The sequence below is a fragment of the Bubalus kerabau genome, chromosome 9 (assembly GCF_029407905.1).
Source record: "Bubalus kerabau isolate K-KA32 ecotype Philippines breed swamp buffalo chromosome 9, PCC_UOA_SB_1v2, whole genome shotgun sequence".
Lineage (NCBI taxonomy): Eukaryota > Metazoa > Chordata > Mammalia > Artiodactyla > Bovidae > Bubalus > Bubalus kerabau.
This window is the reverse complement of record NC_073632.1, coordinates 77296216-77316570: the sequence shown is the minus strand read 5'-3', so window position 1 is coordinate 77316570 and position 20355 is coordinate 77296216. Positions and strand designations below refer to the sequence as shown.

The 20355-nt window shown below is 39.7% G+C and overlaps 1 protein-coding gene across 6 annotated transcripts in view; it reads right to left on the bottom strand.

Annotated features, from left to right (window-relative positions):
- The window catches only part of AKAP7 (A-kinase anchoring protein 7), a 125474-nt gene that overhangs the window by 73748 nt on the left and 31371 nt on the right, over positions 1-20355 (bottom strand). For all 6 annotated transcript variants that reach the window (XM_055535640.1, XM_055535639.1, XM_055535635.1 and 3 more), the window contains exon 6: positions 4924-5036. In XM_055535640.1, coding sequence (XP_055391615.1) covers positions 4924-5036 — 113 coding nt within the window. The remainder of the gene's footprint in view (positions 1-4923; positions 5037-20355) is intronic.

Below are 20355 nucleotides of genomic sequence, written 5' to 3'. Positions count from 1 at the left end.
TCCTGTACAATGTTACGAACTTCTATCCATAGTTCTTCAGGCACTCTATGTATCACATCTAATCCCTTCAATCTATTTGTCACTTCCACTGTATAATCATAAGGCATTTGATTTAAGTCATACCTGAATGGTCTAGTGGTCTTCCCCACTTTCTTCAATTTCAGTCTGAATTTGGCAATAAGGAGTTCATGATCTGAGCCATAGTCAGCTCCTGGTCTTGTTTTTACTGACTGTATAGAGCTTCTCCACCTTTGGCTGCAAAGAATATAATCAATCTGATTTCACTGTTGACCATTTGGTTATGTCTACGTGTAGAGTTATCTCGTGTTTTTGGAAGAGGGTGTTTACTATGACCAGTGCATTCTCTTGGCAAAACTCTGTTAGCTTTTGCCCTGCTTCATTTTGTACTCCAAGGCCAAACTTGGCTGTTACTCCAGGTATCATCTCTTGACTTCCTACTTTTGCATTTCAGTCCCCTATGATGAAAAGGACATCTTTTTTTGGTGTTAGTTCTAGAAGATCTTGTAGGTTGTCATAGAACCATTCAACTTCAGCTTCTCCAGTATTAGTGGTTGGTGCACAGCCTTGGATTTTTGTGATATTAAATGGTTTGCCTTGGAAACAGAGATCATTCTGTCATTTTTGAGACTGCACCCAAGTACTGCATTTTGGACTCTTTTGTTGGCTATGAGGGCTATTCCATTTCTTTGAAGACAGTCTTGCCCACAGTAGTACATATAATGGTCATCTGAATTAAATTCACCGATTCCAGTCCATTTTAGTTCACTGATTCCTAAAATGTAGATGTTCACTCTTGCCATCTCCTGTTTGACCACTTCCAATTTACCTTGATTCAAGGACCTAACATTCCAGGTTCCTATGCAATATTGTTCTTTACAGTATTGGACTTTACTTCCATTACCAGTCACATCCAAAACTGAGTGCTATTTTCGCTTTGCCTCAGCCTCTTCACTCTTCCTGGAACTATTTCTCCACTCTTCTCCAGGAGCATATTGGCCGTACTGACCTGGGGAGTTCATCTTTCAATGTCATATTTATTTTGCCTTTTCATACTGTTCACAGGGTTCTCAAGGCAAGAATACTAAAGTGGTTTGCCATTCCCTTCCCCAGTGGACCACATTTTGTCAGTACCTTCCACCATGAGCTGTCCATCTTGGGTGGCTCTACATGGCATGGCTCATAGTTTTATTGAGTTAGACAAGGCTGTGATCCAAGTGATCAGTCATTCTCCTGTCGATGAATGTTCAGCAGTTAGTTGCAATTTTGGAGTTCTCACAGGAGAAGATGAGCTCACGTCCTTCTACTCTGCCATCTTGTGAATCAGACTTGGTTTAACTTAGGATATTTCTAAGACCAGTTTTTGTCTGGAATAATTAAAGCCTGCTCTTACCAAGGGCACCTAAAGTGCCTTCTTTCAGAAAAGAAGACAGCGGCAGTGCAACCTGGCAGGCCCTCTTCTGTTGCGTGCATTCAGAGTCATGTGCAACTTTTGTGACCTGATGGATTGTAGTCCACCAGCTTCCTCTGTCCATGGGATTTCCCAGGCAAGAATACTGGAGTGGGTTGCCATGCCCTTCTCCAGGGGATCTTCCCTGCTTTCCCCAACCTCATCATCATATGGTCCATTAACTACCACTCTGTCCTTAGCTATGTGCATATCAAACTCTACACTCAAAGCAAATCAGTCCAAGTGAAAAAGGGAGCAAACAATTTCATTGAAAGAAGATGATTTCTTTCATTCTAAAGTTGTCTCATTGTCTGACTTTGTGAAAAACTGCTGTAAGAAAGGGCCAATTAATAACAAATAGCTTTGATAGTTTAAGTGCTATATTAGTAATTTGAAAGAGTTATAACGCAGGAAAAATATCCAAGAAGTCCAAAAAATAATTTATGATTAAACAGAACTGTTCTATTCATGAAAAGATTGCATTTATTTCTTGAAGAATCTGGATCTGCCTTAAGATACATATTTGATTTGAAACTGGTCTTCTTCTGCCACCAAGTGTTAGCACACACTTCTAACAAACCAGTTTCTGCAATGTCAGATCACAAAAATACCAACACAAAGTCACTCAGTGTGAAAAATAAACCCAAAATAAAGCATTATAAAAAGCACTGACCTAAACAAATAGAGTCTAACCATGAGAAACAAACATACTCTGAAGAAATGATACAAACAAGTTGAATTTTAGCTGTTTCAGAGACAAAATAATTTAAAGAAGCTTTTCTGAGGCTTCATTCATTTGATTTAAAAACTACTATTTGAGACCCCATGGACTGCAGCCTACCAGGCTCCTCCCTCCATGGGATTCTCCAGGCAAGAATACTGGAGTGGGTTGCCACTTCCTTCTCCAGGCAATGTTCCCGACCCAGGGATCGAACCCTGGTCTCCTGTATTGCAGGCAGACACTTTAACCTCTGAGCCACCAGGTAAGCCCTTTGAAAACATAGTGATAATCAAAAGAGCTTGAAGATATACAAAACTACTTTCAAGGGAATTCCCTGGCAGTCCAGTGCATAAGACTCCATTTTTTCACTGCTGAGGGTATGGGTTCAATCCCTGGTCAGGGAACTAAGATCCCACAAGCTGCACAGCCCAGTCAAAAAAAAAAGCATACTACTTTTACTACTCCCTTATGAGATATAGTCCACTAGAATTTCATGAAACTAAGAATATGGACAACTAACATATATATGTAAATGCCTCCTGGTGTTAGAAAAACATATAACTGTCAAAAAAAGAAAAAAAAAAAAAGTCTTATGTTTCCCAGAATCTCAATTAGAAAACTTAATTCTCTAGTTTGAGAACCAGAATACCATACTGGAGCAGAGGAAGTTCCATATCAGGAAGTTTGAAGGAGAGTTCTTTATTTGAAGGAGAGTTTCGTTTGCAGGGAATAAGAAAAGGCCAGAAGGATATACTAGTAATGGTACCTAAAAGAGAAATGATATTAATAGGGAGGAAGGGAGTGAGAGATTGGTGATGAGGGGAAAAAATTTATCTTTCACTCTGTAGGTCTGTATGTAGATAGATTTTTTTCAGTGAGCATATATTCATCTAACACTTTTATAATTAAAATAACTTTTAAAATATAAGTACTTGAAATGACACAAACTTCTTAATATGAGTGAAAAAAAAATTATTCAATATCCCTCTACCCTGCCCCTTTTATTTCATTATCAACCTTAAGTAAACTGAATGTTGGTAATACATTCCATTACTGACTTTATCAAAGGTCTCACCCTTGTAAATGAGTGGACCCAGAATGAAAACCCAGAAGAGAATTAGAGAAGAAAATAGATTCTGGATGGGGCTCTGCAACTGAGAACAGTGTGATCTCATTTCAGCCACTTAACCTCTGAGTCTCAGATCCCCTTTCTATAGAGTAAAAGGAGCAGACTCCGTGAAATCATCTGTCAAGAAATCACTTAAAATGCATGCAGTCTGAAATGTTGAAATATAAATTCTAGAATTAATTTAAGCATCCCTTTGATAAACATTCTTGGGTGCTCTCATTTCAAAGTTAATAAAGATAGAAACATTTTGAAATTTGGGTATTACCTTCACCACTGATTTGTCATTCTGGGATTAAGTTTGAAACCACTGGGAAGAGGACAATCCACGTGAAAGCAAGATAAGAAAGATAACGAGTAAAAGAGTAAACTGTCAGTCTACAAGTTTTGTCAGTTTTCATCATTCCTAATTCCAAAATCTATGATATACACAAATTATTTCTTCCTAAATATTCTGGAATGGTATCTAATACAGTTATTATTTAATTTGAGCACAGGAAAAAAAAAAAAAACATGCAAGATAATGGGGGATAGGGTGATTTTTACAAAAGTTTGTAGTAAACTAATAAGCACAGGATGGCCAACCACCCAAACACATGTTTTACAGGACCAAAAAGACTTTCTGAGCACAGACATTAAATACAAATTCTCAAATTTAGAAAAAAGATCTACTTACTAATAAACATGACCTTCATTTATAGAGCTGCAAATCAAGTGTGAACTGCAGCAAAGGGTTATGGAGAGCAGGAGCGAATACTAATCTGCATGCCCATCTCCAAAACTCTGGTACATCAGAGCAGCTCAGCAGATGCCTTAATTCGCATGACAACCTCCCTAGGCTGAAATGGGAGAAACAAGGAAGGGTGCCCTTAGGATTCCAGGAGAACTGCTTGTGACTCCAGATAAAAGTTCAAAGTCCCTCCAGCCTCTGAGGAAGAAGGAGGCAATGGCTTAGGAAGGCAGCAAGTCGCCCTGAGATAGGGGAAGTCAAAAGACATGTCCCCTGGCTTGTGTCACTGCTGACCATTCCCAGGGAGAAGGACTTTCAAATACTGAGCTAGGGAGGGCGGCCCTTCTGTTACCCTCTTGCCCAGTCCCTGCAACACCTGCTCCATGCCCTCAGTAGAGACAACTGCTGAAAGAGCAGTGGCTTTGTAGAAACTTGGAAAGAGCTACATAAAAGTGGGGAGGGGAGCAGAGCATGTCCCACCTTGAAGAACCCAGCTACAGGGAGCAGCACCAGTGTATGCAGGCCAGTGGAGGAAGCTCTGAAGGCAGCAGGCTGTAAACAATCAGAAGAAAACAACGCAGCAAAACCCAACTCTGGCTCCACCCCCCAAGGCTTTTCAAGGGATGAAGCAAGATGTAGCAACAGATGAAGCAGCAGTAAGTAATGGTCAGTGTGCAGCTAAGAGCCACAGAGACAAAGGAGGAGATAGCAGTAATGGCCTCCATGGAGCCTCATGAGCCAACTCAGCATCCTTGGGAGTTGGAACCAAATCCAACTGGAATCCCAGGAGCAATAGTGACAGGGATGTTGAAAACCACTACGAATGTCACTCATGCTGTGGGTGGTAAAACAAGGCTGATAATAAAATGTTCACTCACCTTCTTCCGGAGCCATGGTAACCTGGACAATTTCATGAAGGTCAAATGAGGCTTAAAAGTTCTGCTTTCTCCTGCCAAGATACCTTTTTCTTGAAACGTCCTTTTTGCAGCATCTGAAGAAAATAAAAAGAAGCTTAAAAATGCTACTATATGATACCTTATATGAGAAAAGAATCTAAAAAGGAATAAATATATGTATAACTGAATCAGCCTCTTGAGAAATCTGTATGCAGGTCAGGAAGCAACAGTTAGATTGGACATGGAACAACAGACTGGTTCCAAACAGGAAAAGGAGTACATCAAGGCTGTATATTGTCATCCTGCTTATTTAACTTCTATGCAGAGTACATCATGAGAAACCCTGGGCTGAAAGAAACACAAACTGGAATCAAGATTGCAGGGAGAAATATCAATAACCTCAGATATGCAGATGACACCACCCTTATGGCAGAAAGTGAAGAGGAACTAAAAAGCCTCTTAATGAAAGTGAAAGTGGTGAGTGAAAAAGTTGGCTTAAAGCTCAACGTTCAGAAAACGAAGATCATGGCATCCGGTCCCATCACTTCATGGGAAATAGATGGGGAAACAGTGGAAACAGTGTCAGACTTTATTTTTTGGGGCTCCAAAATCACTGCAGATGGTGATTGCAGCCATGAAATTAAAAGACGCTTACTCCTTGGAAGGAAAGTTATGACCAACCTAGATAGCATATTCAAAAGCAAAGACATTACTTTGCCAACAAAGGTCCGTCTAGTCAAGGCTATGGTTTTTCCTGTGGTCATGTATGGATGTGCGAGTTGGACTATGAAGAAAGCTGAGCGCTGAAGAATTGATGCTTTTGAACTGTGGTGTTGGAGAAGACTCTTGAGAGTCCCTTGGACTGCAAGGAGATCCGACCAGTCCATTCTGAAGGAGATCAGCCCTGGGATTTCTTTGGAGGAAATGATGCTGAAGCTGAAACTCCAGTACTTTGGCCACCTCATGCGAAGAGCTGACTCAGTGGAAAAAGACTCTGATGCTGGGAGGGATTGGGGGCAGGAAGAGAAGGGGATGACAGAGGATGAGATGGCTGGATGGCATCACTGACTCGATGGACACGAGTCTGAGTGAATTCCGGGAGTTTGTGATGGACAGGGAGGCCTGGCATGCTGTGATTCATGGGGTCGCAAAGAATCGGACATGACTGAGCGACTGAACTGAACTGAACTTAATCACTCTGCTGTACACCTGAAACTAATTGATTTACAATAATGTAAATCAACTATACTCCAATAAAATTAAAATGTAAACAAAAAATGCTACCGTGGCTGTCTTTAATCATAAAAATGGCAACTCAAAAAATAAATTATTCTACAACAAAGGCAATATACTGGCTTGAGATATTATTTTTAAGAGAGGAAAAACTACAACGTGTATGATGCCAAATACATTATGATGGTTATATCTGCAATAATGTCAAAGTTTGGCATATGGCAGAAATCAACACAACTTTGTAAAGCAATTACCCTCCAACTAAAGATTTAAAAACAGAATTCAAAAAAAAAAAACTTTGGGTAAGCACACAAAAGCAACAATTGGAAAAGGAAATATTTAATAAATAAAATAACTGACTTTATGATGCTGATTTCATGCAATATCCCAGTGACACCCATATATATATAATGAACATTTATCTGTAACTCTTCATATCCAAAACCTCTGCTTCCAACCAACATAGAATAACAGGAATCTGATTTACCCTCCCATCTGAAATGACCAGGAAAAACAAGGACAAAATATATGAAACAATGGTTTGTAAGACGCTGTACACCTGGCAGTGAAGATGAGTGATCCCTTAAGAGATGAGAAAAAAACAAGGTGAGCCCTTTGATTAACCAGCTTACATCCCTGGGTGTCAAGGCCCCTATTCAAGGAAGATAAACCCAGATGGAGCCCAGTCATCACACTAGGTTCAGAAAAAAAAAGCCAAGAATAGAAAGACCAACGCATCTGGAACTCATGGGACAGAGTGCCAGAGAAATGAGGGCTGCAGAGAGAAAACTCCAGAGATCTGCAAGGGCTCCCCCGAGTGGATTCAGCGGAGAAGTGACCAGCATGGGTCCCTGAGCAAATGACCTGAAGCTGAAAAACACATTTGAAAGGATTAGAGAGAACACTCCCAGCTCTCACCCAAGGTCAGGAATTGTGTCTGTTCCCATCAGCCAGACTGGAAAGCCTCAAGATGCATGGGACACTGGGAAAAATAAGGATTTTGCCTCAGTAGAAAGGAAAAATGAGCTCTGCTGCTAAGTCACTTCAGTCATGTCCGACTCTGCGTGACGCCAAAGACGGCAGCCCACCAGGCTCCCCCGTCCCTGGGATTCTCCAGGCAAGAACACTGGAGTGGGTTGCCATTTCCTTCTCCAATGCATGAAAGTGAAAATTGACAGTGACGTCGCTCAGTCGTGTCCAACTCTTCGAGACCCCATGGACTGCAGCCCACCAGGCTATGCTGTCCATGGGATTTTCCAGGCAAGAGTACTGGAGTGGGGTGCCATCACCTTCTCTGAAAATGAGCTCTGGCCTGGTACTATTCTAGTCCCTCCTAACAAATATTAGAAGCAAAACCCAAGAGGAAAAACCTGTATCAAAGTAATTTAGTTGTCCCCCAGCACAGAGCCCAAGTATAATTATAGAAAGACAAAACCATCCAGCACCCCACAAGTGCCTGATATCGGACAAACAGGCATGTAACAAACAGGAAAATATGACCCACAAAGAAGAAATAAATCAATTAGTCAAAAGCCACTTAGAACTAACATAGATGTCAGAATGAGCAGGTAAGGGCTTCAAAGCAGTTATTCTAATTGTATTCTTTATGTTTAAAAAGTTGAAACGTGCTAGTGATAAAAAAAAACCACATTAAACTTTTAGAGATAAAAAATGCAAGGTCTGAGAAAAACAGATGAGACACTACAGAACAACAACAACAACAGTGAACTTGGGAGACATAACAATAAAAACCACCCAAAATAAAACAGAGGAAAAAAAAAGAAATAACAACAACAGCAACAACAACAAAAGAATAGTTCACCAGTGAGACGTGAGGCAACTTAGGTTGCCTAATATGTGTGTAAATGGAGTTCCCTGAAAAAAAGGTGAGAGAAGTAGGGAAGTCACTTGAAGAACTAATGGCTGTTGGAGAGTGAGAGCTACCACAACCACAAAGATAATCTGGGCAGTAACTACTAAAATTTAAGCTGCACAAGCATTTTGACAGCAATTCCAATATTAGGAAAACACACAAAAATAAACAAAAGTACCAATACGTAAGATTTTATATAAAAGATATTTAACACTGCTTGAATTATCACATGCTGAAAACAACCTTCAACAATAAAGAAATGGTTGCTATTGGCCCTCCCAGGTGGTAAAGTGGTAAAGAATTCCCTGCCAATGCAGGAGACAACAGGAGATGCCAGTTTGATCCCTGGGTCAGGAAGATCCCCTGGAGGAGGCCATGACAACCCACACTCCAGTATTCTTGCCTGGAGAATCCCATGGACAGAGGAGCCTAAGTGGGCTACAGTCCCATGGATCACAAAGAGTTAGACACAACTGAGTGACTAAGCATGCATGCATGCATACTAAAAACTGCTATAATCAAAAGAATGAATTCAAGTTACATATATTAACCTGAAAAGACATCAGTGGCACCTATTAAGCAAAAAAAAAAGGCAAATTGCATGGTTACTAGATCTGAAACATGATTCCATGATTTAAAAGACAGATGAAGAAACAAGGACCTACTGTATAGCACAGGGAACTATATTCAATATCCTGCGATAAACCACAATGGAAAAGAAAATATGTGCAGAACAATCACTTTGCTATATAGCAGAAATTAATACAACACTGTAAATCAACTATACCTCAATAAAACAATTTTTAAATAAAATATTTAAGAAGACAAAGAAAATAAATTCTATATATTTATATTTTTATTAGCACAGACTAGTATAGAATACTTTAGCATGGAAGTTGAGATTGAATAGACGTAGGAGAGAATAGTAATGTTTTCTTTATACCTTTTTAACTGTATGAATGATTATAATGAGCATGCATTACTTTTGAATAAAAAGTTTAAAAATAAGCATGGTAACAAACTGACAATACATGAGCAATATAAGATCGCTACACGTGCACAAGCATCATCGTAGAGTGCATAAGTGAGAGGGGAGATTACTTTGCCCGACATGTGAAAAATCCATCCCTTTCAAAGACCTTCAGTAAACAACTTCTCATTTGGTCTTTTTATCTTAAAATCAGGGCTAATGCATAAGTCAATTTTAAAGATAAGAAAACTGAAACATAAGAACCTGATGCTCAAAGTCCCACTCCCTGTGAGCAGTAGAGAAGGAAGTGAAATCAAGGTGCCCTAACTTCTACCGTGGTCATGCTTCAAGCTGGCTGAAACCTCAGCTTGAACTGAGGGGACAGGGAAGGGCACAGAAACTGCCTCTACAACTTCAAGGGGAAGAGGAAGGCAGGGGATTCTGCCATCTCCCACCATACCCATGCACATTGGTTTCAGTCAGAGAAGTTCCCTTCTTCTATACGTTGAGCTCCCAAGTACCATTTCTCTTTTTTTTTTTTTTAAAAGAACTCCAACATATACCAAAAAAAAAAAGTTTGAAAATCAATGATCAAAAAACCTGCACAGGGTCCCTTCAGTAGAAATAATCCCACCAATAATGTCCATTAAAAAAAAAAAAGGAAACCGTAGGACTTCCCTGCTGGCCCAGTGGTTAAGAATCTGCCTGCCAATGCAGGGGATATGGGTTCGATCACTGGTCTGGGAAAATCCCACATGCCAAGGAGCAACTAAGCCTGTGCACCACAACTTCTGAGCTCGCATGCCTAGAGCCTGTGCTTTGCAACAAGAAGCCATCACAAAGAGAAGCCTGTCCACTGCAACTAGACTCACCCCAACTAGAGAAAGCCCGCACACAGCAAGGAAGACCCAGCACAGCCAAAAGTAATTTTTTTTAATGGAAACTGGTAAAACATAGGACACAGAATATACCTTTGAATCTCAACGAAGACCACATTCAATCTAAATATTCAGTGAAAAATGGTCCTTTTTCAGTTCAGCTAAATCTTATCAATGTTAAATATGTCCTAATTTTTCTAACAGTTAAAACCATGAATTTAATGAAAGATGACCTAATGATTCAAGGAAAAGTGTCCTTAAAAATAAAAGATACACCAGGTACTGTTCTGGGTGCTGGGAATACAATGGATAAAATAAACCCTCTACCCTCATGGAGCAGAGAGACAGAGAGCGCCACAGACAAACACGCAGCATAAGGAATCAATAAGTGATACAAAGAAAAATAAAGAAGGAAATGGCAACCCACTCCAGTATTCTTGCCTGGAGAATCCTATGGACGGAGGAGCCTGGCGGGCTACAGTCCACGGGGCCGCAAGGAGTTGGACATGACTGAGAGACTTCACTTTCACTTTCAGGGGTATACAAAGTGATGTGGAAGAAAAGAGGTTGCTATTTCAGAGAAGGTGGTCTGGAAATGCAGTTCTGAAGGTGAGACATTCAAGAAGCCACCTGGAGAAGAGAATCATGTGTGTTTCTGGGACAAAGGAACTCACAGCAGAAGGAACAACTTTCAGAGTGAAGAGTGGTGAGTACATCGAAGAACAATAAAAAGGGTAGATAACTGGAGCAGGGTGGGAGGCTTGGGGAAGAGGTAAGAAATAGGTTTAGAGAAGCGGTCAGGGGCCTTATAAAGCATGGTAAATAAGACCTTCAGATTGTATTCTCAGAATGGTAGAAAATTTTGAGTGTTTTAAGCAAGGGAAATTTATGTACGATAGTGACTTTCTTTACTCAGCTATATTTCAGCTGGAAAATACATGTCTTCCTGGCAGGAGAAACTGAGGCTTGGGAGACTCAAAGTGCTCCTCTCTTTCCCTGGGGCTGTATTAGTTGAAGAGAAGACAGCTAAACGGGGTGTCAGAGTGTTTAGAGCAGGGGGACATGTACCAGGCTTGGGGTTTTTTTAATATTTTATTTATTAGCTGTGCCAGGTCTTAGTTGCAGCCTGCAGGATAGTCAGTCTTCATTGGAGCACGTGGAATCTTTGGTTACAGCATGCAAATTCTTGGTTATGGCATGAGAGATCTAGTTCCCTAACCAGGGATGGAATCCCGGCCTTCTGCACTGAGAGCACGGCGTCTTAACCACTGGACAACCAGGCAAGTCCCCAGGCTTGGTTTTTTAAGCTGGAGCCTTCCTTGTCCCCATATATAGTTATTTTCTGTAACTATTCTTGGGTACACGAGATTTCACTCTATTGCTCATAAACTCATAAACTCAGTGGAGCTGTCTGAGGGCCCTTTCCACCCTTACGCTACTCTTGAACACAAACAAAAAGCAGAATTCCCCGAGGCCAAGGCGGAATGGATAAGAATACTGTACAACCATCTATCACACAGCATCATCCTAGCTTCACCTCCACCCTGAGGGCACAGGGAATTCTGGCTTTGCTGCATCTGTGGACACGTCTCAGAAACAAAGCACAGGTCACTCCTGCTCTCAGCCGTGTGTGACTTTGTTGTTTCATTCATAGGATGATGGAGGGACAAGAATTCACACTCTAGTTTGGCTTCTAACTCTCTTCTTCATCCAAACGAGAAAATCTTGGGGCAGGAAAAAACACCATTATGCTTAGTTGCTGAAACCTCAAAGTCCTTTCTCTATTGTTTCTGCTGTATTCTCTCTTCTGAACACATTAAGTGCCACTGCTTAGAGGGAGGCTAGGCATAAAAGATAGGGAAGAAGAAACACACAGATAAAAATTCAATAGTTCAAAATACTATTTCACTGCATTTTCAAAATCTTACTTTGTTATTTTGTCTAATATCTACCAAATGCTATTGTGTGCTACATATGATGTTTTGATCACACTTTGTAAATCTGAGGCATGTCCTAAAAACCCTTCACTGCAACTCACTGCCACCATATGATTTTTCCCGTCTCTTCTACGGTGATAAAAAAGGTTAAGCAATAGATCATTAAAATACCAAGAAAACTTTAATTCTTAGCTGAAACCAACAGATAACAGTTTTGGCTGAGTTAAGCAGGAAAGGAATTTATAATAATAACACTGGGAGGACTAAAGTTCCAGGCTGGAAGGCCAGGAAGCCAAGATGTCCCCTGTTATAGTCCAGAGACACCACAACCTCTCCCAGCTGGCATTACTGAAGCCCGCACACACATGTGCACACACACACACACACACACACACAGACACAAAGGGCGAGAACCCTGCCACCTGTCTTTGACAGTGACGACTCCACCTATCCCCAGAATGGATTCTGCACAGTACTTTTTTTTGCTCAAGTTGCTAGCTTCTGACTCAAAGTCTGGGCCAAAGCAAGATGATGTAGAACCAACAAAGCAAAACCTATGAAAGAAGGTATGTGACATGACAGTGCAGGAAGAGTTTAGATGCTGGGCAGCCTAAACAAAAGACGGCGGTCCAGCACACACATGTCTTAAAGAAAACTGTATTTATAACAATCACGGGTGTGCCTTGGAGATTCCGACAGTTCAGTTCCAAACCACCAAAATAAAGCAAATATCATGATAGAGTCACACCAATTTGAAGGGACGTATACCTGATGCTCGGAGGGATTGGGGGCAGGAGGAGAGGGGACGACAGAGGATGAGATGGCTGGATGGCATCACCGACTCAATGGACATGAGTTTGAGTGAACTCCAGGAGTTGGGGATGGACAGGGAGGCCTGGTGTGCTGATTCATGGGGTCGCAAAGAGTTGGACATGACTGAGCGACTGAACTGAACTGATACCCACTCCAGTACTCTTGCCTAGAAAATCCCATGGATGGAGGAGCCTGGTGCAGGCTACTGTCCATGGGGTCGCAAAGAGTTGGACGACTGAGCGATTTCACTTGGATTTCACTTCATTGCTAAAAACGGGTAACCGCCATCTGAGCCCTCAGTGAGTAGTAATTTCTTTGCTGGTGAAGGGTCTTGCTATGAAGTTGATGGCTGTTGACTGATCAGGGTGGTGGCTGCTGAAGATTGGGGAGGCTGTGACAATTACTTAAATAAGAATGAAATCTGCCATATTGATTAACTCTTCCTTTCACTTGAACTCTTAGAGGCCACTGTAGGATTATTAACTGGCTTAATTTGAATATTACTCTGTTCAAGGAACAGGGAGGCCCAAAGAGTGAGTGAGAGATGGGGAAACGGCCAGTGAGTAGTCAGAACACACACATTTATTCAGTTGGCTGCCTTGTATGGGTGTGGTTCATCGCACCCTGAAGGTCACTGACCACAGGTTACTATAACAAATATAATAATGAAAAGTTTGAAATATTGAGAGAATTATCAAAATGTGACCTACAGACACTAAGTGAGCAAACGTTGGAAAAGTGTCACTGATAGACTTGCTCTACACAAGGTCACCACCGACCTTCAATTTGTAAAGCAAACAAAAACAAGGCCAGAGCACGTGAAACACAATAAAATGAAGAGCAATAAAATGAAGGGTGCCTGTACTGTTATAATTAACTTATCATCTTTTAGTTCCTATAAATTGCTTTTGTTGTTTAGTCACTATGTCCAACAGTTTTGCGACCGCATAGACTGTAGCCCGCCAGGTTCCTCTGTCCATGGGATTCTCCAGGCAAGAATACTGGAGGGGTTGCCATTTCCTCCTCCAGGGGATCTTCTCAACCCAGGGATCGAACCCAGCTCTCCTGCACTGCAGGCGGATTCTTTACCACTGAGCCACCAGGAAAGCCGTCATATAAATTACAAACAGGTGTATCTTTTCTCAACTACCCTATCACATAACAGCTTTGATCCTCTCTCTTCTGACATATTCTCAACTGTTTTAAATAGAACTAAAAATTTTTTAATAAAACAATAATAAATACTTAAAATTAAAGCATTAAACTGAATATTATAAAACTCATTATTTTTATTGCTCAAAAATAGTCAAACATTGGCAATGTCTTAGGGTTTAATATATTCCATGATGGACAAACTTACTAAACTCCCAAAATTTGACTAAAGAGACTAGAGATGAGGGCATATTTTCTAAGTCTTCAAGTATTTGAAGAATTACCACATAGAAGAACTTCAGATGGCAGATTAGCAACATGTTCAAACCAGCCTTCAAAACAGAAATGGCATGAAGGTGTAAAAGGTAAAATTTACTTGTTCAGTTAGTTACTGAGCAGCTCCCACATTTGTCAGATACATAATGTCCTGAAGACAGCAAGCATGTCCCTGCTTTCATGGAGCTTACAGTCTCAGGGGACAGATTTTAGCCCAATAAAGAGAAAGAATTAATGCTAAGAATTATCAAAAAATATAAGAGCTACAAGGAAAAACTACAAGAAATGCAGGGATTTGTTAACAGAAATCAAAACAGTAGGCATTTGTATGGTTCATTAACTCTCTATATTCATTGTTACATATTATTTTATTCATATATCATTATGTTCAATTGATTCTAAAGAAACAAAATTTTTGGCTTCAGTAACATCAAATTTTGACTCAACAGTTCTCATTATTCACTGGACCTTGATGGGTATCTATTCACAATACTGGCTTAAATAATACTTGTCACAAAGCACATTTCATTTCTATTAATGTGTTTTTTTCAACAGTATATTCTCTACAAGGATGGAAATAACGGGGGAAAATGGCACCTTCATTTGGCATTTTTGATACTTCTTAGTATTGATTTTATATTCCTAATAGTATAATCTATTGCTTAGCCAGAGTACTGGGTAATAGTTTTAGAAATATTATTCTTGAGATCAGAAAAGCTTTTGCTAGTGTTGAAAACCACATGTCATTTTTCATTTATGTTAACTCATATTCCAGAAGAGAAGTTTATGAATATTTTAAGAAATTGTTCGATTCCTCATAGTAACACAGACATTCCTTCAATCACTAAATAGAAAAGCACATAGCAAATACATCAGATATCCTTCAAAAATCAGCTAAAAATGCTCCCTGAATAATATAATTCACCTCAGCTAAAGAAGCAAATTGTCAGAGGAACAAGTTTTTAACGTGTATTTTAAACACAAGGAAACTTTGCTATATAAGAGAACAGCAAAATGAATAATAAAGATACTTTTGTAATCCTAAGTAATACCATTTCATCTGGGTTTTTTTTTTTATGTTTTGCATTTATTCAATTCCTTTCCCACTGAAACGAAGCCGTGTAGCTGGAGCACAGTGAGCAAAAAAGAGAGAACCACGGTTAAGTCAAGAGACTTCAGCCGGAGACCAGAACACCAGGACACCATGGGCTGAAGCGAGGAGTCTGGGAAGTTGTAATGAACAGCCCTACCTGATTTAAGGTCTCAGAGTAGTTCTGGCAGATGAAGAGTCAAAGATTTCGCTATGCTTATAAACTGCTGGAATGAAATATTGGAGGCCACTGTCAAAGAAAGCAAGGAATCTCAAGACAAGTAGTAGTTGTAATGGCAGTAGTAGGGATAATTATTATTATTTTTTACTAATGATAATAGCTACCATCTTATTTAACATTGTACATGTGCCAAACACTATACCAAAGCACTTCACATATGTTATCTTGTTTTGAGAATAGTTACAATTATGTTCATTCTACAAATAAGGAAATTAAGTAAGGAATTAGATATTTTGGTTAAAGTCACTCAGCTGATCACTGCTAAGGCTGCATTGGGGAAAAGTTGGGAGGTGGGGGCGGCAGTCAGCTCTGACTGACTCCACAGCTCACTTTGAGCCAGGATGGCTGGATGGCTGTGCTCACAGAGTTACAGCAAGAGAGGGAACGAAGCCTTCAGTGAACAAGAGGAAATATTCAGACAACTGCAGAAAGGAGAGGGAGAGGGTGACAAAACCTGACACCATGAAACACCAATAAGAAAAGGCCTCTGTGTGAGGGCAAAACAGAAAAAGCAAGAGAACTAAGAGAAAGTGGGTGACATCTCTGGGTTCCATGTTGCAAAGCATTTGGTGAAACAAGGAAGCTATGATCTCGACTAGAGCTGGGCTTCAGCTTAGGCAGGAAGGTGCTTCCACAAGCTGGTTAGGAGTCCCCTTGTTAATTTACAGTGTAACAGACGAGCAAAGTGACTAAGAACAGAGGATCTGGTGACAGTGGCAAGACAGCTGAAGGAGGTCAAAAGGTGCAAACTTTCACTTCTTAAAAAAATAAGCGCTGAAGATGTAATATACAGCATAGTGCCTATAGTTAACAATAGTGTCTTACATATCTGAAGGCTACTAAAAGAGTAAATCTTACACATTCTCATCACAAGAAAAAAAAATTTGTAACTTTGTGTGCTGATGGATGTTAACTATGCTTATTATGGTGATCGTTTTGCAATATATACAAATACCAAATCATTACACTGAACACCAGAAAAAAATATAATGTTATATATCAATTGTACCTCAATTTTTTAAAAAAGCCTAACAACAAGAGAACAGTAAAATAAATTATGATGCAACAGAAAATTATATAACCAGTAAAAGGAATACTTTTGGAGACTATTTCATAACAGTGATAATGATAGTGAACATTTCTTAATTGAGCATTTATTCTGTACCAAATATTGTTCCTTATGTGTATCGCATATCACACATACACTATAATAAATAATAATAACAATTTAAAAACAGAACATGGAATCTGGAGCCAGATTGCTTGGATTTGAGTCCTGGCTCTATCACTTACTAACAAATTATTTAGCCTCTCTGTGTCTCAGTGTCCCTACTGAACAATGGGGGTAATGATAATCACCCCTGTCTCATAAGAGTTGTTAAGATTAAAAGAATTAACATTTGTAAGATGATTAGAATAAAGCCCCACACAAGGTAAATCCATTTAAGTATCTGATTGAAAATCAAGTAAAATAAAAGATATAGGGGATCAGAATATGCCCCCCAGAAATACGCCACTTGGGCATAAGGCATACTTTGAGTAGAGACAAAGAGAATCCATAGCTGCATAAAGAAACTTGCCCCAAGCTTCCCTTGTCTGAACAAAAGCAGACACTTGTGAAAAATGAGGACTACCAAAAATCCTCTCTCGTGGGGAATTCCTACTGCCAAAGTGGACCTGTGCAAACAAACCTTTCTCCACTGGAGTTCCCACCCCACACATTCACTTCCTCACAGTCTGCCACCCATGAAAGCTTAGAACCCTTTTCCTTTGTCTTGTCACTTCTCTACAAACTTATTGTTCTTCTGTTAAGATGCCATTTAAGCCCACATTCTAGCCACCCCACTGAGTTCCTCTTCATTGTGGTTTCTCCCACAGGATGTGTACTGGACACATTAATAAACTTTGCTGTTTTTCCCTTGCTAATCTGTTGTCAGTCTAAGCCTACAGGGTTCCTTGGGAAGAAGCTAGGAGGGCAGAAAGAAAAACAATTTCCCCCTCTATGGGACAATAGAAACGGTAAAAAGAGAGATGAAAGGGGAGAATAGGCGGATGTGTGCCTGGGGGCCTGCACAGAGGCAGGGCGTGTGACCGAGGCTCTGATGGTCCTCTAGGAAGCATGTCTGTGATTCAGACATTCTGGTTGAGAAAAAGAGCTCATCTTTGCTTAGTTCTAAATGAGGTGCAGCTAGGGTGTTCTGATGTGTCTGAAGACAGCTTACTTAGCCCAGGCCATTCAACAGAACGGTCAGCAGGGCCACTGGGATGTCCACCTGCCTGTAGTGGTTAGAAGTCCAAGTCCCCAGCACCTGAACAGATACTCTACAAGGAGAAGCACAGGGCATATACTCTCCATCTTTTGGGGGACATGATAGTCATAATAAGAGAAAGAGTAATGTTCAAGTGAACATCCTAAAAAACTTTCATTTTTCCTTTTATGAGATAAATGCACTTGGAATCTTTTATCATGCTAACCAAGCACTCTTTTCTCATTTAAAAAAAAAGATTTGCAAGAACTATTATAATCCAGGCAGGCTAAACTTTTAGCAATCTCTCAATCTAACATACTTTTTAACAAAATTACATTTCATGAAAAAAAATGAATGAAATCATCACATATTCATTTCTATGCAAAAAGCTTTCACTGCAATTTCATCACGGTAAAATGTGCAGAAATGACGTATAAATGCAAAATTTTCAATACCTTCTTAGCTGTATGAGCTATTGTGTACTGCTAGGAAAAGAGAAGGTACTGTTTTATTCTGGAAAAACAGGATCATTCAAGGTCAAGGTAGGAAACTGAGACACACAGCCTTGGATGCCTAAATCTTACCAGCTCCCTCAAGTGGCTAACACCATAAGGCTACTTATACACGATGTACAAAGATAGCCGTGGTCTCTTCAGCCCATCTGCATCCTCCAAAAACATCTAGTAGTACTAGTGCTCATCAATCCAGACTTTACTAGTTCAAAATGCATAATAACTTTCTTTAATTTTATGCATTAATTCTAAATTACTCTTTATCTTATAATTTTTCAATAATGAGTTCAAATATTAGTATCTAAAATTCAGTCTTTTTTCATACCAACTGTATAGTTTGAATTTTAAGATTTTGTTTCCTTTAACTTAAAAACTGAAAAACTCCTTGAAAATTACATAAATCAGACTATTCATGAACTATAATTTTCACTATTTTTCAAGTTAATTTTACTTCATAATATGGACTTCTTTATCAAACTTTAATAATTAAATATATATTCTTTAAAAATTTTTCCTGCTTTATATTAGGTCAAACTAGGTCTGCCTCCATTATGCTGAACAAGTAAGATTTTAATATACTGGTATAAGCATATATTAATATATATATATAGTTTATATCAATTTCTAAGAAATGTATTACCATGGTCAATAGAATATATTCTTCTGAAAGTTGTAATATATTTGAATAAATAGTTTATAAAATATGACACAAAACAAATGTGACATTATTTTACTGATCTTATTGGACTAAAGCAATATTAATACTGAGGCAGTCTTTAAAAAATAAATTTAATGAAGTAAAATACTGACCAAAATTCCACATACTGAACATCTGGACATTATACAAATTGAGGCTGCAACTAAACTGCAATGGAATTTTCCATATACATATTCAAATATTTAGATTCCTTAAACTGCATAAAAGGGGGGCTTCCCTGATAGCTCAGTTGGTTAAGAATCTGCATGCAATGCAGGAGACCCCAGTATGATTTCTGGGTCAGGAAGATCCACTGGAGAAGGGACAGGCTACAAACTCCAGTATTCTTGCGTTTCCCTTGCGGCTCAGCCGGTAAAGAAAGTGAAAGTGAAAGTCGCTCAGTCGTGTCCGACTCTTTGCAACCCGAAGGACTATACAGCCCATGGAATTCTCTAGGCCAGAATACTGGAGTGGGTAGCCTTTCCCTTCTCCAGGGGATCTTCCCATCCCAGGGATGGAACCCAGGTTTCCCGCATTGCCGGTGGATTCTTTACCAGCTAAGCCACAAGGAAAGCCCCAGCTGGTAAAGAATCCGCCGGCAATGCGGGAAACCTGGGTTCCATCCCTGGGTTGGGAAGATCCCCTGGAGAAGAGAAAGGCTACCTACTCCAGCATTCTGGCCTGGAGAACCCCATGGACTACACTATACAGTCCATGGGGTCACAGACACAACTGAGCAACTTTCACTTTCAAACTGCATAAAAAGTATAATCGAAAGCAACAGCGCAGTTTACAAAAAAAAAAGCTAAAAGCAATTGATTATATGAAGGAGACAGAGTGTTATTCTCCCTCCATTTTCCATTTCTTGTAATGTTTTGTTTAAATGTTTAGAAAAGTGTACATATTTTTAAGAAACAGTCTCTGGCATCTAGAAGGGAATTACAGGGGCAGTGGCCTTTTCTAAAATGACAAGCCAACACTCTTGCGCTCATAGTCACACGAAAGTTGGCGAGATTTCACATTCCTCTGCACACAATGGATCTTTCATCAATACTGGAAACTGCTTTTATGAGACTATGTGCTAAGAATGGATGGAATTCTCAATGTTGCAAGCACCCATTGAATTATTTAAAAGAACAATGAATGAATGACTAATTAGAAATGTGTCTTGAGCTCAGAGATATTTATATTACAAAAAGAAAGACCTGAATCTAGCATTCTCTCCAGAGCAGTTCAGGAGGAATACCTAAGTCTGTTCAGTGGAAGGCATGGGTTCCCAAATGCTTTGCCATCAAAACTGTTGGAGTTGCCTTCTCCTTGGCCAACTGATGATTTTAAGTCCTACCTGACTCATATTGTTTAACTGCTTGCTTGTTACTTATATATATTTTGCTCCACAAAAGAAAAACTTAACAATGAAATGAAATCTGACCCTCATGCCTACCTCCTCCCAAAAACAGGTGCAATTTTGAATGGGCAACTATATAAAGACA